Source organism: Abrus precatorius, unplaced genomic scaffold, assembly GCF_003935025.1.
Source record: "Abrus precatorius isolate BTA unplaced genomic scaffold, Abrus_2018 Scaffold9, whole genome shotgun sequence".
NCBI classification, from domain to species: Eukaryota; Viridiplantae; Streptophyta; class Magnoliopsida; order Fabales; family Fabaceae; genus Abrus; species Abrus precatorius.
Window position 1 is genome coordinate 22,492,564 of NW_020874439.1, and position 23,737 is coordinate 22,516,300.

At 28.2% G+C, this 23,737-nt stretch overlaps 3 protein-coding genes across 5 annotated transcripts; 2 read left to right on the plus strand and 1 right to left on the minus strand.

The window, feature by feature from the left end:
* Positions 1-301: 301 nt before the first annotated feature.
* LOC113849937 (putative F-box/FBD/LRR-repeat protein At4g13965) lies at positions 302-4,394 on the minus strand. 2 transcript variants are annotated; one of them, XM_027480195.1, is made up of 4 exons: positions 4,172-4,394; positions 2,412-3,628; positions 2,051-2,230; positions 302-557 (listed from the first exon to the last, which is right to left on the minus strand). In XM_027480195.1, the coding sequence occupies exons 2-3, from the start codon at positions 3,558-3,560 to the stop codon at positions 2,054-2,056; spliced, it is 1,326 nt and encodes a 441-aa protein (XP_027335996.1). In that variant the 5' UTR covers positions 3,561-3,628; positions 4,172-4,394; the 3' UTR covers positions 302-557; positions 2,051-2,053. The 2 variants fall into 2 exon arrangements, with proteins under 2 accessions (XP_027335996.1, XP_027335997.1); XM_027480196.1 differs by lacking the exon at positions 4,172-4,394 and adding an exon at positions 4,066-4,116.
* Positions 4,395-12,167: 7,773 nt separating this feature from the next.
* LOC113849775 (beta-fructofuranosidase, cell wall isozyme-like) lies at positions 12,168-17,633 on the plus strand. 2 transcript variants are annotated; one of them, XM_027479935.1, is made up of 7 exons: positions 12,168-12,330; positions 12,523-12,531; positions 13,338-14,200; positions 14,461-14,619; positions 16,102-16,337; positions 16,473-16,563; positions 17,454-17,633. In XM_027479935.1, the coding sequence occupies exons 1-7, from the start codon at positions 12,168-12,170 to the stop codon at positions 17,631-17,633; spliced, it is 1,701 nt and encodes a 566-aa protein (XP_027335736.1). The 2 variants fall into 2 exon arrangements, with proteins under 2 accessions (XP_027335736.1, XP_027335737.1); XM_027479936.1 differs by lacking the exon at positions 12,523-12,531.
* Positions 17,634-18,936: 1,303 nt separating this feature from the next.
* LOC113851025 (beta-fructofuranosidase, cell wall isozyme-like) lies at positions 18,937-22,546 on the plus strand. The gene is made up of 7 exons (XM_027481516.1): positions 18,937-19,099; positions 19,295-19,303; positions 19,715-20,577; positions 20,893-21,051; positions 21,551-21,786; positions 21,877-21,967; positions 22,361-22,546. The coding sequence occupies exons 1-7, from the start codon at positions 18,937-18,939 to the stop codon at positions 22,544-22,546; spliced, it is 1,707 nt and encodes a 568-aa protein (XP_027337317.1).
* The last annotated feature ends 1,191 nt before the right edge of the window (positions 22,547-23,737 follow it).

Sequence of the window (23,737 nt, forward strand, 5' to 3'; positions counted from 1 at the left end):
GATTAAAACTGAGAAGTAATGATCCATGTTCTGTACTACATCAGTAATTTTCTGATGAAGGTTCCCACTTAAATGAATATTATCCAAAGTGGAATAATCGTATTTTTAATAAATTAACGTATTAATTATATTTTTCAATCATGATCATCGCATTAAAATTTTTTATTATTTAACATATATTTATAAACCAAAAATCTGGAATCACCAGACACACAGGTTGATACCTCAAAGATATGATTGCAACTTGCTACAAAGAATAATCTAGGAATCTGCTATGTTTCTCCCACAAATCGATTTTGGTGAAAATAGATGATTTCTTTTTCCTCTTCTAAGATATATTGCTACAAAATGAGAGTCAAGATACAAATTTGCAAAATATTTTTAAATTTCTATTTCACTATAGCCTGTTATTCAAAAATCAACCCCTTATACAAATATACCCCAATCCCTTTCCCATTCAAACTATACCAAGCACTAATCCTTGTTTGGATCGTAAGGATCCATGTATTGGGTTAACTTCCACCTTGGCTTAAGCCAAACCTCCTGTGCAAAGTATCCTTCAAAATCCAATACAAAAGCAAGAACAAAGAAATTAAGTCAGGCAAACAAATTCAGAAAGCTCTTAAAAGATGAAATGTATAAGCCCCCAAAAAGTATGCTAAAGTAAACATTATCAATAGTCTAACCAAAATATATGACTGTTCATGCAAGAGAGCATAAATAGAAGCATAATAACACACAGCCATTCAAAAATTGTATAGCCCTGGGCACAGCATAGACGTACTAAACAAAGGTTTAATGACATGTAAAACAAAGGCTTAAACCTAATAGTTATTATCTTTGTATGCTGCAGAAGTGAAAATAGGCAAGTCTACAGACCTTCATTCAAAAGGGAAATTATCAAGTCCTAGCATCTAAATGAGGCAAACCAAGCATTGATCTTATAATCTAACACTGAAGTTTTTGGTTCATTTTCTGCAGTATTCTGACACTTCATTCATTATTACTGCCCTCAGCCCATGCAAAAGAATACCTGGAAGAGAGAGCCTATTCGACTTATGCATTAACTTAGGGAAAAGATTACCATCCTATTCGACTTTTGTCTAATCTAGGCCACACCACATATTTGGAACTAACGAGTAAAATATTGGAATAATACCTTAAGGAAAAAATGATAGAAAATCAATTAAAGTGATTTGGACATATGCAAAGAATGTCACTGAAGATAGTAAAGAGAAGGGATAAAGAAAGTTCAAGAAATTTTAAGGAAATCATTAAAATTATGTCATGGTAAACAATATTTCTAAAAATTTAGTTTATAACTGAGTGGCTTTGGATGATCCATGTAGTAGACTTCAGTGAACTAAAAGCTTTTGTTGTTGTTGCTGAGCTAAATAGGATAATCCTATTTTACCCTATTGACTCACCAAATAATAGATTTAAAATAGGATAGGATAGCTTATTTTATTCTATCTATCTACCCTATCTTAGCCAAGAAACAAGTCCTATGAAGAGAGAGATGGTGCAAATGGAGACCAATGAAACATAGTAAACACTCATTAAAATAAAGTGAAAATCAGTAGATCCAAACTACATACAGAAATTAGAAGGCAATGATTATAGTCGTTGTCTAAATTGCTCAAGTCATGGAAAGACTATATGAGTAAAGTAAATGTAAGACTTGGTAGAAACTTAATGTTGAAATAGTCAATGGAGTTCACTATTATCCACTAATTAGAAACTTCAACCAATCATTGAACCATTTTTTTTTTATTTGAGTGATATATGATCATCAGCTAGAACAAAAAGTAAAGAATATAATTAGCATTAGAAATAGGAAGATGTTTGGTAAACACCCCAAAGGGTGTCTACACCCAAAGAGAATAAAGGAGAGAGAACTAATAAATGTGATGCCACAAGAAGAGCGAGACAAGGGATGTCAAATGGATGGTATTTATAAATTAGAGATAAATATGATCCTAAAATTCATTAATATTATAGTGATGAAGGGAAAATAAATTATTTAAGAATGAAGGGAATTTATGAATACCTTCTAAACAGTCAAAATCTCAAAGTCTGATTCCTGAAAGCAATTGCGGTAATAGGCAGTTATATCGTCAAGCTTGTTGATGAAGATTTTATACGTTGATCCCACTCCGAAGTTCAATGACTTCCATTCACTAGAAGGCAAACATTCTGGCTTTAACAACGCTGCAGTCCCACAAGTAACCTGAAAATGAAAATGATTTTTCTTTTATAAATTAATTTAGGTTAAATAAACTAAATTTCATTTGACAATCAGCAGAAACCCAATCTCCCTCACACACACACACACACACACACATAACCACACACGCACTTGTGTGTGCAGTCACATGCAAATGCATATAAACACAGAATTTTCTCTATACCTCAACTGTACAGAAGGATAGTTTCACAGCTTCAGCATTATGATGTCCGCGCAACATGTTGATCAAACCATGTAAAGTCTCCTCCCTTTTCTTTCGATGAGATTTTTCCAATCGATGTGGTTCATGTATATCAATGATCAAGCCATCCAAAGAAGGAAGACTAAACTCAAAGAAGGCACGAGGTGTAGAATACAAGTAATTGAAATTGGTGAGCTGTGGTGCAGCAACTACAATTTTACATTTAAAGCGGTTGCACATTAGACTCAAGTTATTGAGTTTTGGACCAGATATCACAAAAGCCTTAGGGTTCAAATCTGACTTAAACGACATTTCACTTAAGTGCAAATTCTTTAAATTGACACAATTACCAAATGGATCCAAACAGTCAGTTCCTGTATAACATAGAGTGAAGCTAATTAGATGCAAAGTTGTCAATGTCATAAAGCCAAAAAGTCCGGATAAACTTGCAAATGGATTTGAAAAATCAGCTGCAGCAGGATACATTGAGAAATGTTCCAGATGCAAAACGTCCAATGATTTGCAACCTAAAGGGGATGACACATTTGTAGGATGACAATCTTTTAACTCAAGCTTTTTCAAGGATTGGCAAGTAAATAGAGACAAAGGGATTTCAACAGGAGGACTGCCAGAGGTCTTTGCCCGAAGATTGATCTTGATTTCCTCAACACCATGTGATGCTGCATATTCAATAACCTTATTCAATAGATATTGATCTGTTGCATAATCTACCCCAAACCGATTGTAAACAAGTAATTGGACATGGGAAGAATCACGATGGGATAGGACCCATTGCACAAACTTCTTGAAATCAACCAACCTCGTGAATGATTTGCTGCTGAAGTTCAGGCATGGAACTGAAGTCCAAATATACCTCCACCTTTTTGACAAAACGGAAGTTCGAATTGCGTCCTTTGTCTCCATAAATGACAAAATATGATGAATAAGACAGTCTGGCATGTCACCAAATCTGTCCTGGCTGTCTTCCTCTTCACAATTATCCACATTTTGAGAAGCCAAAATTTGTTTTCTCGACTTCTTCAACACAGGACCAGATTCCTGAAAACCACCTTTCCCCATTTCAGCTTCACAGAACTCAATTGAATCAGTCCGGTTGAAGCTTTCAACCATATTCCCATCAAATCATTCCAACTTTGAATTTATACAGTGACCAGCAGCAGTGCTCCTCTATGTAGAATCTGACAAAACCAGAAAATGGAAAATTAATGGGAAAAAAGTACCAGTCTATTAAGAAAAGAGAAGTTATTCACATCCAACAAACACAGGGAAAAAAATCTTCCTTGAAGAGGAAGTGGAAATCAACAAAATTCTGTTTATCTCTTTGATACAGCTTCTGATAATTGAAACATGAAAACAAATAACAACTTGAGGCTCTTTCAATAATTGATTATTGCCCTACCCATCAAATATCTCCTTAACATACACCCACAGTTCCTCTACATCAAAATTTCTCAGGCTAAAATCATTTCTACAAATCCACTCCTCAAACACACTAAAAAGTTTGAAACTTGACTCCCAAATCCAAGTCAAAAAAACAAACAAACAAACCCCAGGAGTAAAGTTTCCAAGGTAAACAAATTCAGGAGTTGAGGAAGAATCAAGGAGGCAACTTTCCCAATCCATGGTTGAAAAGGTGACACAGAGGCACACCCAACAAATTGTTAATTAAAAAAATGAAAAAAGAAATTAATGGGCAGATGAAAAAGGAAGGGGTTTTGCACCTGACTCAAGTCCATAGAAGATGATCATGTTGAAAGACACGCGCTTTGAGAAGAGAGTGAATTAGAAATTAGAGCTTTTTTGTGAGTTTGTATGAAGGCGTGGAGAAGGGAGAAATGGATTAGTCTCGCTTGCTACCAGCTTCTAATTCAATAGTTCATTGCATCTTTTTGGTACCAAAGACCATACTCTCTCTCTAAATAATGTTTTGTTTTTTGCCTTTGCGTTCTTCGTTCCTTGTATAAATAAACAATTGAAGAAGAAATGGAAACGAATAAAAATATTACTTTTAATATTTTAATTATTTTATATTATTTATTTATTATTATTATATTGTAAAGTTAGTGAATATTTAATGTTTTCTTTAAATCCTATTTTTAAATATTTAATGCTTAATTAATAGATGATAAAAAATAAATAAAATATTCATTGTAATAAATTAATAAATAAATGAGATAATTAATATAGTAAATAAAAATAATACAAGATATTCAATATACATATCCTAAGAAAATTAATAATTTTATATTTTTTTATAAAATAAATTAACTTTACCAAAATATCTTTGTTAAAAGTGTTAAAATAAATATCTATATTATAAATAAAAATATTCCACTTAAAAATAAGAATTACCTTTTATAATAGTAATCACATGTATTTTTAGTATTAAATTTATTTAAAAATAATGTGTAAATTTACTTTTTTTTATTATAATTAAGTTTATGTTTATTTTTATTTTTATTAATTTTATTCTAAATTTTGAAAATAAAAATTGTTAACTTTTTTTATTGTCTTATATAAACTTTTAAAATTAAAAAAAAAACTTATGATTATATTTATTAAATTCACAGTATTTAGATTTAGTTTGAGTGAACATGTGAATAAATATAAATAAAAATATAAAAATAAATAAATAAATAAAATTATTTCTATTACTTAAAATTGACTTATACTTTTTTATTTTTGAAAATTTTATTTTATTTGAATTTTTTACAATTTGAAGAGATAAATTATTTTTTACTTACAAGAGAAATTTTATTTATTTTTATATTATTTTTTCATTTAAAATTTTATTCACAAGCTCATTCAAATTAAGCTTTGATTTGTTAAATATCATACATTATTAATTTTATAATATTTTATTTTATAAAATTTAAAAATTTATTTAAAGATTCGAACTCACATGTATATTTTATTATATTTAAATACATGATCTTATTATTTTATTTTTTTAATTTAAATTTTATTTTTAAGATTCATGTCTCTTAATTTTGTGGCTATAAATATATATATTAATTAATAATATCTAATGAAAAAAATGAATGCTATGTAATAAAAAAATAATATTTTTAAATTTGATGAAATTCTAAATTTAAATTAACAAAGATAAATATGGACAGTAAAATTAAATTTAATAAGCTTAATTAAAGTTAATTTATTATATTATGATATTTTAAAAATAAATAAATTAATTTAACTATTTTTATTAATTTGTATAATTTATTGAATGTTACCATGTGCTTCCTCTAATTCTTTTTATAAAGTATTTTTAACTAAATTACATGAGTTAAAAAAATATGTATAAAGCTAGTTAATTTTCTTATATTTTTTAAATATAATTTTACCTTCATTTAATACCATTATAATTAACCATCACAATCAATATTTATTATTATTGAATTTCATTTATATTCTGATTAATCAATTTATTAAATATAAATAAAAAATGAAATAATTTTAAAAAAATTAAAATATTTAATTCATATGAAAAGGAATTTTTTTTTATATAAATTCACTCTTGTATAGGATTGAAATTAATACATAATTACTCGATAAATCACTATAATACAAATATACCAACATTATGTATCAAATAATTTTATTTTAGAAAGAAATGAAGTTTATAATTTTTATTATTTTTATGAATAAACTTACTTTTACACAAAATTTAAATTAACATATAACTATTTAAAAAATCTTTACAATTTCAATAATATTAAAGACATTTAATCATTCAATTAACGATAATTGACATGAGAATGAAAATTTTTTTTAGTACTTTCATAATTTCTACTCTTTTTTTCTGTTTTTGAAACTTTTCATCTCTCCTCCTTTTTTTTATCTTTATCTTTTTTTTAATACATCTCTTCTATTTATCTTTTCTCTTTATTTTTTATTCAAACAAAATTAATAAATTGATTCTTTAACTTAAAGATTTGTTTCAAATAAAAATTTTCTTCAGGAAGTGTAAGCTTTGTTAAAAAAAAAAAACATTGATCACCCTTTTTTTTAAACATTGTAAAAATATTATATTTTTTAATTATCTAATTTTCTTCTCTTTTCTTTTTTTTTAACCCCTCGTATAGCATTTTATGGCCCTTTAGCTTCACATTTGAATTCTAATAAAAAAAACTTTTTATTTTTTGTTTTTATTTTATTTCTCATTCACACTTCCGTGATTATTTCTAAAAAATTTTGAGTATTTTTTATTATATTTTTTCCTTCTCTTACTCTTTATCTATATTTCTATGACATTTTTTTTTGTGAACTCCTATCAAAATCTTATCTTTCTAGTTTTTTTTTTTTAATCTTTTATACACTTTTTTCCTTTTATGTTAGTCACAACTATTTTGTTCTTTTTATTTATACAATTTTAACATTACCAAAAAATTTAAAAAAAAAATATTTTATTGAAGTTTAAAGAGAGGGAGAGAAATAAATTGTTTAAACACGAATGAGAAATAAAAGGAAGAATAAGAATGATAAGAAGAAAAAAAAAGAGAAAGCTAATATTTTTATTTCATAAAGTTGTAGATGAAAGGATAAGAGGAAGAAAAAATAAAAAATAAAAATAGGTGTAAATTTTTTTCTAAAATATATTATGTTTTTAGATTCAAGCTAACATGAGTTAGTAAAGTAAGTAATTTATGGATGAGTTACTATTTTAAAATTATTAGATATATTTTAAAATATATAAATGATTCATATTTTCAACTTGTAGCTTACTAATACTAATTTTTATATATTTTTTATTTTTTATTTTCTATAAAAAATTACAATTTTTTTTTTACCTTTAAAATCTGTTATTTTATATCTTCGACTTCAATTCATGTATCTAGGTGATAATTTTAAAAAGATATACATTTATATGCATTGATGTAATTCTAATTTATAATAAAAAAAACTTTTGAATAAATAAAATATTGAATATCATTTTAAATTTTTAAGATTCTCTACAAATACTATGTATGAAGTTAATAATTTTTAGAATTAAAACTTTTACATCAATTTTTATATTCTTAATTCATCATGAAAATAAATTTTCATATTAATACATTGTTCAATACCTTTTTAGATCTTTTCATGCTCTCCTTGTACATTGGTTGTATATACTTCATATAATTTCTATAAATTTCATTTAAGCCATGTTTTTCTTACTTTTTATAAGATATTTTAATATTTGCTTAAGCAAATAAAGTTTGATTTAAATCAAGATTGAGTATCATATTTTTGCATAAGCCAAAATATTATGACTTAAACGAGTATCAATAAAATTTGTATATTTATCATTATATAAAATTAGCTTAAGCAAATATGATATAATTTAAGCAAAAATTACAACAACAAAAATTTTTCTATATTTTTTAGAACCATACATCTTTAGTCATTATCCCTATTATAATCTAATCAAATTGTTCATTTCTACAAATATTGAGATGAGTACATGTTATTTACAAAATTAATTAGTTTTATTTACAAATATCATAATTTAAAGTGTGACAAGTTAAATAAAATATGAATATTTAAGTCATTAAATTTAGGAAATATTTTTGCATGTTATTTAGGAGGAGAAAATAAGGAAGAAATAGAGTAGGATAAAGAGGAATTGAGCATAATTTTTATAACACTGTTCCAAACAAGGATCACTTGATTTCATTCAATCTTTTGTTTTGAAAATCTCTTTCAAACTTTTTAAAATTCAACCACATTAAAAATTAGTTATTAGAAACACAAAAGAAATACTTAAACTAACTTAATAAACAAAGATGAAAATGAGTGATTTTAAGAGAATAAAGTTGAATTTTATATAAATAAAAAAAATTCGTATATATTACAATTATATTTTAAAAAATATTTGTTTCAAAGGAAAAACACTTTTAAAAGACTTGTTTAAATATACAATACTTAAAAATTCTAACTTTACAAAATTTATTAAAAATTAAATTATAAATACTATAACTTTTAAAATCTGTTATAAAAGTTTATCTTGCTAACTTATGAGTCATATGATATACTAGCTCACGTTAATTATCACAATATTTTTTGTTAGAGTTTATAAAAATAAAGAAGATAAATAATAATTTTTATTAAAGCTAACAATTTTTTTACAAAATATGAAAATACAACTTATTTAAAATATTTTTAAAAATTAACAACCAAAATGAGAAAAAAGAGATAAAGGAACAAACCCGATACAAAATCACGTTAAATATATCAATTTACTAATTTTTTTAGAGTTTATAAAATCTCTAAATCCTTCGTAATCTCACGTTCTTAAATTTCCCTAATTTTAAAAATTTTGTATTAACTTTTATTTTTTCTCCTTTATTTTTTAAACACTTTCTTTTACTCATTCTCAAAATTTTAAATAAATTTTAAAATTTTGTTTAGAAGTTTATTTTGAAAAAAAATAAATTTATGTGATAATTATTTTATTTTAAAGTTTTTAAATGAAAAAGTGATGATTTATAAACTCTTAAAAATGTTTCTAATTTTATATTTTTAAGTATCTTCAATTCAGAGAGTTATGTATTAATCAGTATTCATTTTTTTTCTCTTATTTTTTTTTTAATTTTTTTTCTTCTTAACTTCTAAACAAGGCTTAAAATCTTTACTATAAGGACTTAAAAGTAAATCATGGTTCAAATTAGTTAAATAATTGCACGTTTATTTATAAATAATGCTGATCTTCATAAAAAAATTGATAAAAATAAATGTTTAAAGATAAAGTTTATAACATCAAATTAGATACTGTAGCCATGTCTGCATTTAAGATAAAATATTTTCAATTTCTCCACTTATATATATATAATCACATTAATATGTATTACTTGAAGTTTTACCAAACTCTATTAAGAATACTTTTACATAAATTAAACAATCTTTATTGAATTAACTTTTAAAAATAATTTAGACTTAATTTTTTAATATAGTACCGGACTTCTGAATATTTAATTATAAAAACAACTAAAACTGTACTTTAAAATTCAACATAATGTTTAAAAATAATTTTGATTATAATTTTATCAAATATATTATTATAAAAGAAAATAATCTTTTTATACTAATGTAAAACTCTTATATTCAATTTTAATTTTTTATTTAATTTAAATTTAATATATTATAATTTATTATTTTATTGAATGTTAGATTTAAGTTACATAAAAAATTTAAATTAAATATAAAAGTTTTTTAACTTGTAAAAAAATCCTGCCCTTATTATAAATAAGGATCGACCAAAGTTTAGGGGATATAAATTATAATCCAGAGAACAATGGGTTAGTCCGAATAGATAGGACCACGAGAAGCTACGCGGCGATCTAAAAGCAAGCCCAATACAAAGTTTTTGGAAATGGTGTGGGTTGGACTACAACTTTTTTTATTGATCTGTCTAAATCCAAGAAGAAGTTCATAAATTAGACATTGGATATACAGGGGAACAAATAAAGATGGATATATGTACTCATTTTCTTTATGGCATAGTCACCACATGGACAGGTACAATTTTTTTTTAATCATTGGTTGAATAAAATAAAAAAAATGTTAACCACAATTTTAAAGGTTATTCTTAAATGATTAATACTAATAATTTTTTTTATTAAAAAATATTATTTTTAGATAGTTAAAATTAATCTTAAAGATTGAGATTAATAAACATTGCAAAAACAACCATCTCTTTATTTGTTGGAGTTCCCAATTACATTTGTATCAATTATTAAATTAAATTATTTGATAAATGACTTAAGTTTATATAAATGACAATTAGTGTTAAATATTACCAAGTGATGATAGATATCTAAGTCCAGCATAAGGTGATCCATGTCATTATAAAATCCCATCAATAAATATCTAAAAAGAAAGGAAAAAAACACTGTTGCACATTAAACTCCTCAACTTCATTATCCTTTTACAGGGTTTTAGTTCGAATATTGTGAATAAGAAAACATATATGTAAAACCTAGCCCTTTGAAAATTCTAATGATTCCACCAGATTAGCATTCCTAAAATACCTGAGCAAAACAGTTAGCTACACTTTGAAATAATTAATAGTAGATATAAAATTGATCACGTAAATCAATTAAAATTCACCGAAACAATGAAACAAAATTGAAGTTAAGTCACGAAATTAAAACCTTTTCTCCTTTTGGCTGCTGAAGTCACGAGAAACTTATAGACTTTGCTTAAACGGATATACATGAAGTGAGATAGTGGAAGAACATAATTGACAAGTTTATGGTCGAAACCAAATGTTGACGAAATGACCCGCAGAATCTGTGCATGCATGTATATGACTATAGTGATGATAATATATTATAGATAAGCACAAGATATATATATATATACTATGAGTTGCACGCACTAGCCGACTTCACCACAAATTTCTTAAACAAATGTCTAAAAGTTATTCAGCAAAAAGCATTTGTTGTTGAAAAGGATTACGGCATTAATTCATGATCCTACCATTCATCATTTATACCTTTTTATTGAAACTTCTCGTTGGTATCCATACTCCATTAATTCTATTATGCCTAGCTCCATTGCAGCCACATTTTCTGGATAAGTCCAATTTACTAGTTCTTTTCTTCATTCTTGATCCCCAACTGTACACGTATGATCCCCAACCTTTTCACAGTTCTCTTATTCAAATTCGAATTTGGTTTAACCTAACCACGTAGAGAAAGAAAAATAGAAAAACAGACACATGTGATCAGAAAAGGGGCATAAGCTGGCACTAAAAATTGCATTAACTACAATTATATTCGTACAATTGATGATACAGAGCCAGTTTAATTAACTTTATCACGTATATATTAATTCAACCTTTTTAAAAACACTCTCATACGACTTCTTTATTAGTCATTAGTGATCTATCTATATATTTCAATAAATTTTATGTTGCCTGCAGAATAGCATAACTTTTTTTTTCTTTATTCGAATTTGGGACAGATTATAGATTTCTTTGTTATTACAGCTATTTATAAATTTATAAGACATTTTGTGGATTAAAAATGAAACACTTATTTCAAAATAGACCATATATAATATTTATGATCCTCACATTTACACATGCGTAGGGTTTAGAATAAGTTTCACATAGACTCACACTCATATTTGATAGGGGTTGATAAAATTACATGGTTTTATTCATGAAAGGGGTATATGTGTTTATTAATTTGTAGTACTGGCCGGTCCCAATTCATGAATTTTGGAGATGGGGTGCCATGTTCTTCTATCGCAAATAAAGGATCCCTTACTGTATATTGATTTTAAAATATCCTTGTTCAAACTTCAAAGAGTGGTTGCTCATTGATCATACAATTTTTATTACTTAACTACAATGGTAGTCCCAATGTAATAACAAAAATAATAGTAACATATAACATACTTGACTATTTGTGTACTCCGTATCTTGAAGTCATGGGGCTGATGCACTTCGATAGTTGACTTCCAAATTTTGACACCACAGATTAGTTACACTTTGACGTGTAAAGTTAATACTTACTTTCCTGGTTGCTTCTCTGTCATAAGTTTTGAATTTTCTCTCAACAATTTTATATATGAAAAACCAATCACTTGTTGTGCCGTGTTTTATGCCCTTTTCCATTCATAAATTTACACCATAGCCAGCAGTGTTATCTCTATATATGTATAAATCTATGTATAAATAGATAGCAAAGAACACTTGCTTCCCTCCACAACCATTACCACATAGCCACCATGACTATATCAACTATTTGGATATTGGCTTTCTTTTCTGTCATTTATGGCGGTGGAGCTACCCATCATGTTTACAGAAATCTTCAGAGTCTGTCTTCTGATTCCTCTGATCAACCTTATAGAACTGCTTATCACTTCCAACCTCCCAAGAATTGGATCAATGGTATGTAATATATTTTCTTCAACTTATTTCTCTCATATATGTAAATAATATACCTTTATTTCTTTCTTTCTATTCTTTTCATTTATTTTTGTGCAATATTTTATGTCTAATAGTTTCTTCTTTTGCTTCTTGTTTTTGTCATTTGACATGATATATGCTGAAATGGACATGTGGCTGTATGTGAACTTGCAGATCCCAATGGTTAGTTCAGTTCTTTTTATTCATTTTGTACCTTCAATCCATCATCTATATTAATTATTATCTACTCATTTCAGAAAATAACTATATGATTTCATAATTTCCTAGCAATTCAAAATGGTTGAAATGTTCAAATGTGTAATTTAATAAAACCAGGAAGTGTACAGAAATTCAGTTTACCAAAGGTTGTTTAACGGCACTTCCAAGGCCGTACGTAGAAATAAAAAACACGACGTAAATATATTAAGGCAATATCAATATTAGTAGGGCCGTAGGAAAAGAAAATGAGCATCTAATTGGTTATGAAGTTTCTTCCATTTGGTCCCCTTTTCTCTATTATTATATACGCCAATGACGCATGCTGAGTAGCGAAACCAAAGTTACATATTTTTAATCTAATTTTAAAAATATTTTGCTAACAGTTCTCTAATTAAGGGTACTAGTTAATAAAAAAAAAACAAAAGAACATTTATTAAAAATTACAATAATTGTATATTAAAAATTGTTAAAAGTATATAATAAATATATATTAATAATATCTTTAATAAAGAGTTTAAATGACATTTACTTAAATAAAATATAATATTTTATCAACGAATAACAATGAAGAGAGGAAACGTTGTCACGCAAAAAGATATAATTTTTTATGTTGTGTTGTTTAATTAAAATAATAAAAGAGACATAAAAGAAAAACCCTGATTTGAATCCAATGATAGTACATAAAAAATTTACAAGCTGATACGTGTGGACTATCAATTATTATTTTGTGCTGAAAATTAAAAAAATGTCTTTTTTTGACTTTTACATAGGACCAATGACATATGGAGGATTTTATCATCTATTCTATCAATACAATCCTAAAGGTGCTGTTTGGGGAAATATTGTGTGGGCACACTCTGTATCAAAGGATCTTGTGAATTGGACCCCACTAGATATTGCCATTTATCCATCTCAGCCGTCTGATATCAATGGTTGTTGGTCAGGTTCAGCCACACTGCTTCCTGGGAACAAACCTGCCATTTTATACACTGGAATTGACCCTTTGAATCATCAAGTTCAAAACTTGGCCTACCCCAAAAATTTGTCTGACCCATTTCTTAGAGAATGGGTTAAGTCACCAAAAAATCCTCTAATGGCACCAACTAGTGCTAATAAGATCAATGGAAGTTCATTTAGAGACCCTACCACTGCTTGGCTTGGCAAAGATGGGTATTGGAGGGTGCTTGTTGGGAGCAAAATAAACACCACTGGAATGGCACTTTTGTACAAGAGCAAAGACTTCGTTAATTGGGTTGAAGCCAAACACCCATTACATTCAGCCCAAGGTACTGGAATGTGGGAGTGCCCTGATTTCTTCCCAGTTTTGAATAAGGGCCCGATTGGTGTTGACACATCCGTGAATGGTGATGATGTTAGGCACGTTCTAAAGGCAAGCTTGGATGATAGAAAACATGATTACTATTTGATTGGGACTTACAATGCTACCCAAGATATCTTCATCCCTGATAAAGAATTCGAGGGAAATGAATTTGTCTTGAGATATGATTTTGGAAAATACTATGCCTCAAAAACGTTCTTTGATTGTGAAAAAAATAGAAGAATTTTATTGGGATGGGTCAATGAATCATCTAGTGTAGCAGATGATATCAAGAAAGGATGGTCAGGAATTCATGTGAGTTGGTTGCATTTTCTGACTTTTTTATTGGTTTCTTTATTTTCTAAAATTAATCAAGACAAGGTTTGATCATATCACAAAGTCTTGATTTTTGACTTATAATAATTTAAAATAACATGAGCCAGCTAAGACAATTACGTCAGAGTTAGGCTCCAATTTATTTTTTCCCTCAAAAAATTAGAGTTGACCTGAAACTGTTTCCTATGAAACAGTGGGTGTGAAGTTTCATTTCATCAATAATGCACATTTATTTGCAGGCAATTCCAAGGGCTATCTGGTTGCATGAATCTGGTAAAGTGTTGGAACAGTGGCCAGTGGTTGAAATTGAAAAACTACGTGCAAACCCAGTGAACTGGCCCACCAAAGAGCTTAGGGGAGGTGAGCTACTTCAAATTAATGGTGTCTCTGCAGCACAGGTAAGATTTAATACAACTTAATAAGAGAAATACACTAATACTATATAACACAATGTAGTCATATTATTATACTGTGATCCACATAGTTCTTGCCTTTATATTTTGTACACAATTTGAAGCCAGCTATAAGTTTAATAACAAGAAAGTTTGATTAAAGGTTCTCTGGACTAAGTAAATAGAACGGATACATAAATACAGAATCAAATTAGGTGTAATAAATAGCGTTATTTTCTCAATAGATAATATTCTATTAATTTTTCTGCTTTAATAAAATGTTCCCATTTTAAAAAAAAAGTAACCTTAATTTTATATTAAAAAGTTATCATATCTTAATTCTTTTTAACTGGTATGAAATATCCCTCAGGTCCTTATATTTATATTCGGGCACAATTTGAAGCCGGCTCTAAGCTTAATAACAAGAAGTTTATCCAAGATGCTTGAAAAGGAAAATAGAATTATTGTTATTTAAATAGCATTATTATTTTTCAATAGATAATATTTTTTTTCCCCACAAATATTCTCCACAATAATATTTTTTAATAGGTAATATGCTATAAAATTTGCTCACTATTTACTACAAATACGAGTTTGGATAATGGGAAATGTTTTACTCCTTCGTATAAATCGTTTTGAATTTGTGCCAAAAAAACAAAAAGCCCACCTTTTATTTCTCTATTCGGACAATGTGCCGTGGCGATTAAAATGTTAAACATAGGAAGAACTGGTCTTAGAGATTTATTATTTCGATGAAAACAATTTAATGTCGTATATAATGTTTTTTATGGTTATTTTTTATTTTTCATTTTTTATGTATACGTGTTTCATAATTGCATTATAAAAGTAAAAGAGATAATGTTTGTAATCTCAATTTTGTGTTTAAAAAATTTCTAACTTCTATGATAGATTAGATGCTTTTAATATTACTGTACCTGATTCTATATCAAATTCCCTCAACCACCATCTAATAATTGGTCATATTAAAAGTGCAAATTAAGATGGAATATAGATAAGTCATTCACTATAATAAAACAATTCTGATAACATAATCAATCTTTCATTAGGAATGTTTTGTTTTAGGTTACATTTTACATTTATTTACTAAGAACGACACTTTCAGCAATTCTATGATTGAAATGTCATTATTCAATAAAGTTACCAAAAACAATAACATCAACTTGTTAGATTTAGTTTAAGTATTTAAATAAAAAATATGATATTTATTGCATTCATGTGCGTATCTTTAGCTGTCAACTATAAAACATCATTGATGCACGCATCTAATTAAAAATAAAATTCATTGTATATACTTGTTTTTAATATGATTAATATAATTAATTTTAACATTTTTTTCCTCACTTTTAATAGTTTGAAATCCACACCATATAATAGCTTACCTATAATAAAATGGGTATGATTGCTTTTATTTTAATTTTTTTTTGGTATGATTGCCTTAACATTAGAGCTATCATTTGTCCTTTGCAGGCTGACGTTGAAATTTCATTTAAAGTGAATAAGTTGGAAGAAGCTGAAGTATTGTACAATTGGACGGACCCCCAAATTCTATGTAGTAAAAAGGGTTCATCCATTAGAAGTGGATTGGGACCTTTTGGTCTTCTAGTATTTGCTTCTGAGGGATTGCAAGAGTACACATCAGTGTTCTTCAGAATATTTAAATACCAGCAAAAATATTTGGTGTTCTTGTGTAGTGATCAGAGCAGGTTTGTTTGTACCCTCCAATTATTTTTATCGATCCAATTTAATTTTTACTTCACATTTTTTATTTGCATCAACTCAATTTAATTCTCTCCAAACACGAGTTCCAACTTTTCTAATTACAAATGCACCTATGACAGGTCTTCCTTGAATAAAAACAATGATTTGACCACTTATGGATCTTATGTGGATGTGGATCCTCTTCATGAGAACTTGTCCTTAAGAACCTTGGTAAGTTCCAAATTGATGAAGCCATGGCCCATGAGATATTACTATGCACATTATTTTCTCCTTTTTTTTCGCGAACACATGCACTATATATCTTTCTCCAAATATTGAAATTCAATTTCTCTGGGTTGTAGTGGCCCCCAAAAAGTTGAATAAATATGAAACTGACAAGCACATGATCATATTAATTAAAAAAAAAAGGTTCCAATTTATGAAGCCATAGTCCAAGGAATATATGGTGCCAAGCTTTTTCAAACGTACAAAAGTCATTTTCTAAGGATTACACTGGCCTGCAAAAGTTGCAATAGTATGAAATCACGACAAGCACATGATCATAATAATTAAAAAAGGGTTCCAATTTTTGTCGTGAAGCCATAAGATATAATTAAACTTTCTTCAACTATGTACAAAGTCAATTTTATGGTTGTAGTTGCTCGTAAAGGTTGCATTCACATGAAACTTACAAGTGCATGATCATATTTAAAGAAAAAAAAAACAGTGAATATAACTTCTTAGAAGACTATAAAATAGATAACATGAAAAAATTATAACACACAGAGCGATAGGGACAAAAAAAATGTATGTGTCTAAGTTAAAATTTATGCTACAGGGATTTTCATCTCTAGTTTCTGTTTTTTACTTTTTTACATTTATTTCCATTTCAAGTGCCTATTGTATCAACAATCTAAAGTCGCTCAATTTTAGATTCCTTTTCACTGTTAATTAAATTTTTCTGGGGGATTGAAGAGACTCCATAATCACGCACTTGAACAGATTCAATTTCTTTATACTTGCATGTATTCTTTGCCTAGGTTTGAATCTTTTAGGATCATAAATAGTGACTATACGTTTCATTGCCTTTTTCCCTTCTAATGCATTTCTCCATTTCACAGATTGATCATTCTGTCGTAGAGAGTTTTGGAGGAGAAGGAAGGGCTTGTATCACAGCCAGAGTTTATCCCACATTGGCAATCAATAATAAAGCACAATTGTACGCATTCAATAATGGAACTTCTGATGTCATCGTCTCAAGATTGAGTGCTTGGAGCATGAATAGAGCTCAAATAAATTAATGGAAACTAATCAGAAAGGAAGAGAAGGACTCTATAGTAGATTCAGAACCGCGAAAGTTTACGAAGACAATTTTTGAATTCTTCTATTAGTGCCTGCTCGAAGTATCATTAACATGACAGTAATATGTATAATGCATGTCATTCGTCTTATACTTATACGTTATTTGATGAAACATGTTAATTTCAGTTCTCAGAACTGTGTTTAAATAATTCATAGTAATAAAATTTTATTAAAAATATTTATTATATTATTATACTTTTAATATAACAAATTTTCTTTGTAAATATTTTTAGATGCTTACGTTTAGTTTTAAATGTTGAGATTAATAAAATCAATAAAAGGTGACTAAATATTTGTTAAGAAAATCAGCCACTGTCTTCAAAGAATATTTAAAAAGAAAGTAAGAAAAATTGCTGCACAATAAATGGTGTGCCATGTTATCCTATCACAAATATAGAAATTGTATTCATTTTAAAATTTTCTCTTTAAAATTTCAAAGACTTGGTCGGTTAATTCATACTTACGCTGAGTGAAGTGATTCACTGTGTAAAGGAACGAATTTGTTTAAAATATCTTTATTATTAATATAATTATAAAATTATTTTATAAAAAATAATTTAAATCGAACTTTTATTTTATTGAAAGAAACAAAGTAGAATCTAATGATCAGTGAAATAGCATTTGTAATTAGTTTTAAGGATCACCTTTCTGATACCCACTCCCCCTAGATCCGTCACGGCTAGCAAGTCCCAACATAATAATAAAAATAGTAGCATATTGTATATTCTTTAGTATTTACTTCCTTCTCTTAAGGCCTATACGTAGCTAGTATAGTTGACTTCAAAATTCTTACACTATATATTATTTGCAATTTGACGTGTAAAAATAATACATTTTTTGGTTGCTTCTCTCTGACATGTTTCTTTGAAGCAATAAATATACTTTTCATTTTTATAAATATGATGTAATGTAATTTTAATTTTATGATTTTTTGTTAGTTTTATTTTTCATAAACTTTAAACTTTTTATGAATAATTTCGATTACTACCTTATGATGATGTATCACATGTTATTTTAAAGCGTTTGTTAACATGATAAAATTAGATACATGTCATGATACCAATAAATAAATAGCAACAAAAACTAATTTATAAATTTTAAAATTTATAAATTCAAAACTTAATATTTTCACTATAATCTTGTATATGCATTGATTAAGTCATTACACTCGGTATGCTGTGACTTATTCTATATAGACAGATAGCTGAGCACCTGTTTCCCTCCACAGTGCATAGCGCCACTATGATGACTATCTCTACTATTTGGCTGTTGACTCTCTTTTCTGTCATTTGTGGCGGTGGAGCTACCCATGTTTACAGAAATCTTCAGAGTGTATCTTCTGATTCCTCCGATCAACCTTATAGAACTGCTTATCATTTCCAACCTCCAAAGAATTGGATAAATGGTACATAATATATATATGTTCTTCAAGTTGTCCTACATTTTCTCTCTTAACCTTTCATATTTCCTTACTTTTCTTTTGTTGGTGAACTATTTTATTTTAATTTATATATCTCTAACAGCCTCTTCCTTTGCTTATTATTTTCATCATTTGACATGTTATGCTGAAATGGATACATTGGTCTATGTGTGGCTGCAGATCCTAATGGTTAGTTCAGTTCTCTTCATAATCCCTGTTTTCATGAATGTCTCCCCATTCAAAAATAGCAATATGATTTTAGAATATATTCACATAGAAATTCAAAATGTTCATTTAGAGATTATGATATATATTATACTAAAATTTGATTTTTTAAACATTATATAAATATAGTTAATACTAATTATTTAAATTTTATTAGACAGTTATATTAAAAAAAAGTAATTTAATGCTAAATCATTAATTATATATATGACTGTTATTATTTAAAAAGATATACTTTATATTCATGTGTGATTTTTCAATTAAAACGACGATAAAAGAGACATGTAAACTGAACAACTACATAATTGTTACCATATGTCCCTTATCATTTTTGGCTAAACAAACTAAAAATGTAATGTATGTGCGATTTCGCAGGACCAATGAGATACCGGGGAATTTATCATTTGTTCTATCAATACAATCCTAAAGGTGCAATTTCGGGAAATAAAATCTGGGCACATTCTATATCAAAAGATCTTGTGAATTGGACTCCACTAGATCCTGCCATCGATCGAACACAATCGTATGATATCAATGGTTGTTGGTCAGGGTCAGCCACACTGCTTCACGGAGGCAAACCCGTCATTTTATACACAGGAGTTGACTCCTTGCATCACCAAGTTCAAAATTTGGTCTACCCCAAAAATTTGTCCGACCCATTTCTTAGGGAATGGATTAAGTCACCCAAAAATCCTCTTATAGTTCCAACTGATGTTAACAAGATCAATGCAAGTTCATTTAGAGACCCTACCACTGCTTGGCTTGGCAAAGATGGGTATTGGAGGATGCTTGTTGGGAGCAAAATTAACACTATAGGAATGGCACTTTTGTACAAGAGCAAAGACTTTGTTAATTGGGTTGAAGCTGAGCATCCATTATATTCAACCCTAGGCACTGGAATGTGGGAGTGTCCTGATTTCTTCCCAGTTTTGAATAAGAGCAAATCGGGTTTTGACACATCGGTGAATGGTGATGATGTTAAGCATGTACTCAAGGTTAGTTTGGATGACAAAAAGCATGACTATTATCTCATTGGGACTTATAATGCTACCAAGGATATATTTATCCCAGATAAAGAATTTAAGGATATTGAATTTGTTTTAAGATTTGATTATGGAAAATACTATGCCTCAAAAACGTTCTTTGACGATGGAAAGAAGAGAAGAATTTTGTTAGGTTGGGTGAATGAATCCTCAAGTGTTGCGGATGATATCAAGAAAGGATGGTCTGGAATTCATGTGAGTAAATTTAAATTTCTTAACTATTTTTTAGGAACATTTCTTAACTGTTATTGGTTTGTTTTTATTTTCTATAATCGAGATAAGAATCATATAAAAAAACTTGACCTGACTAATACTTTGAATTAGTATATTGGGTATGCATGGTTTACGATACATGAAATATGGTATAAAAAAACATGAGCCAGCTCAGACCAATAACGGGAAATGAGACGACGTTTTTTTTTTCCCTTAAAATATAAAGTTTGGCCTAAGACAATTTCCTAGCTAAACGGTGGGTGTGAAATTTCATGAACAATGTACTTGTATTTGCAGGCAATCCCAAGGGTTATATGGCTGCATAAAACTGGTAAACAATTAGTACAGTGGCCAGTGAAGGAAATTGAACAGTTACGTTCTCATCCAATCAAATGGCATAGCAAAAATCTCAAGGGAGGTGAGCTGCTTCAAATAAATGGAATCACAGCAACACGGGTAAGTTTTAGATGTCACAATCTAGAAGTGTACTAATATTTACAGTTATATATACGTGTATTATTTATCAGTGATCCCCAGAGTGCTTATATTTAACTTTAATAACAAAATGCATGTTCTAGAATTCATGAACTAAAAAAGAATCGATATACAAGCACAACTGCAGGTAAAAGCAATTGTTAATTCATCTTTCTCAGTAAAATTTATATTAACGAAATACTGACACTTTCTTTATTCAGCCATTTGTTATAATAGGTATTCTTAAAATAAAATGTAAGTATATAACATGCAATTATTTTCATTCATTCTTATAAATTAATTATTTCTTTCTTATAAACAGATAAGAAAAACTATTTTATATTTTTAATATAATAATTCTTTTTAATAAAAGTCTTTTATTTTTAGTTAATTAAAATTAATACTAATGCGATGTTAATATATAAGACCGATAGTAAAATGGGTACTTGGCTTTATTAATATAAAAATTGACCTTTCGCAGGCTGATGTTGAAATTTCATTTGAAGTGAATAGGTTGGGAGAGGCTGAAGTATTGAACTATTGGACGGACCCACAAATTCTGTGTAGTACAAAGGGTTCAGCCGTTAGAATTGGATTGGGACCGTTTGGTTTGCTAGTTTTCGCTTCAAAGGGATTGGAAGAGTACACATCAGTGTTCTTTAGAATATTCAGATACCAACACAAACATTTGGTACTCTTCTGTAGTGACCAAAGCAGGTATGTATGTGACCCATAATTTTTCCGTCTACTGAACTTCTCTCAAACCTGAGTTCAACTCTTTCTGATATACAAATGCACATTTGAAAGGTCTTCTTTGAATGAAGATAATGATAAGACCACTTATGGAACTTTTGTGGACGTGAATCCTCTTCACGAGAAGTTGTCGTTGAGAAGCTTGGTAAGTTCCACTTGAAGCATTGAGATATTCATTAAGATTGAGTAAAAAACTTCCTTAAGATATTAAGTGTTTTTGATAATACAAGTTTATTATTATTTTTATAACCTAATAAAATTGTTTGAAAAACAAAAATAAATAAATACCTTATAGCATATAAAATGTTATTACCAGTAACATTCAATGTATTAAAAGTTAGTTACCAACACTTTTTTATTTTTATTTCTGATCTTTTATATAATTTATATTGTATAAAATAGCTAAAAACTTTTGTTTGAGTTATTTGGTCACATTTTAAGAGTTTTTTTATTTTTTATATTTGTATACTTTTCACGTTGTAAGAGGTTTGGATTTTTTAAGAATATATCATGAGTAGTGAGTTTGTCTCTTTCATAGATTGATCACTCGGTCGTAGAGTCCTTTGGAGGAAAAGGAAAGGCTTGCATGACAGCCAGGGTTTATCCCACATTGGCAATCAATGATGAAGCACAATTGTACGCTTTCATTAATGGAACTAATGATGTTACCATCACAGAATTGAGCGCTTGGAGCATGAAGAAAGCACAAATCAATGGAAGTTAATTAAGCAGATGAGGAAAGATGGAACACTGGATTTAGAATAGGGAAAGTTCATGATCACAATTTATTTTAATTCTTCTATTAGTTCCTCCTCGAAATATCATTAATGTGCCACTAATACCATTCATCGTATACATTATTTGATACAAGATGAACAAAATAATCAATTGTTTAAGAATGATTCCATATACTAGTATAATGTGACATTGTCTATATGTTTGTCTATCAACGTAATTCCCCATTTATTCTCTCCACTTCAACTGCACATTGAGCATTAATGATCCATGCCTTGGCATGTTTAATTGCTTCTTCTTTTTCTTCATTTTCTGATAACCAGCAAGGATTTTCTTTTGATCCATATGCATTTTGTAATTGTAATAATTAAGTTTTCTGTTAATAAATATTTAAAGTTATTAATTGATCGACCATACTTTCTGTCAATTATGGTGCTACCAAAATTTAATCAACTATTTTGTGCGTCATCATGCATGCAGTAACAAATGTTCTCTTTAAAAACCTGGCAAATACCAAGACAATTAAATTAACCTCTTGAATCAGCATAACTATTCTGTTTAAAGGGTTTAATGGTTTCCACAAATGTATAGTACTTGAATATATAAGACCACTTATTTCATCAATGAGAATTTGATTCATTTTTCTCTAATCATAATAGTTGTACCCACCATTCCCTTAATTTCTTTAATTCCCTGAAGAACCATTTTTTCAAGAGTCTTTTTCTTTGTTCCATTTGTGGGCAACCGTGTCTCCCAATATAGTGACTTCTTAAAAATGAGATGGTTAATCTTATGCTATAGACTTTCTTATGCAAGAGGTGAATTGGTATTTACCATGCATGTGTTTAGAAAGTCAAAACTTTGGGCTGATGCTTTGATATAGTGATTTACCATGTGTTTAGAATTGGTATCTAAGATTGTCTTAGATATACTAATTTATTTTTTCAGATGAGGTAGTTTTCAGACTCACTTAAACAATTATTTTCAAATTCAGTCGTTAATAATAATATATGACTTCCTATTAAAAAAATGATATGGTTAATCTTATAAAATTCTAATAGATTTCTCTTACTTTGAAGTTTGCACTACGTAATTAATTTGAATTATAGCTTCCCAAGTAGACAAACTATCTAAATCTTTTACCATTACCCAATTGTATATATATTGGCTTTAATTATCA

Excerpts from the sequence above, each read along its gene's own strand:
- LOC113849937 (XM_027480195.1), bottom strand. The coding sequence starts at position 3,560 with ATGGTTGAAAGCTTCAACCGGACTGATTCAATTGAGTTCTGTGAAGCT. Across the intron at positions 2,231-2,411 it reads TATCCTTCTGTACAGTTGAG|GTTACTTGTGGGACTGCAGC; the intron begins GTATAGAGAAAA and ends TTTCATTTTCAG.
- LOC113849775 (XM_027479935.1), top strand. The coding sequence starts at position 12,168 with ATGACTATATCAACTATTTGGATATTGGCTTTCTTTTCTGTCATTTAT. Across the intron at positions 14,620-16,101 it reads ATGGTGTCTCTGCAGCACAG|GCTGACGTTGAAATTTCATT; the intron begins GTAAGATTTAAT and ends TGTCCTTTGCAG. Across the intron at positions 16,338-16,472 it reads TTGTGTAGTGATCAGAGCAG|GTCTTCCTTGAATAAAAACA; the intron begins GTTTGTTTGTAC and ends CACCTATGACAG.
- LOC113851025 (XM_027481516.1), top strand. The coding sequence starts at position 18,937 with ATGATGACTATCTCTACTATTTGGCTGTTGACTCTCTTTTCTGTCATT. Across the intron at positions 21,052-21,550 it reads ATGGAATCACAGCAACACGG|GCTGATGTTGAAATTTCATT; the intron begins GTAAGTTTTAGA and ends GACCTTTCGCAG. Across the intron at positions 21,787-21,876 it reads TTCTGTAGTGACCAAAGCAG|GTCTTCTTTGAATGAAGATA; the intron begins GTATGTATGTGA and ends CACATTTGAAAG.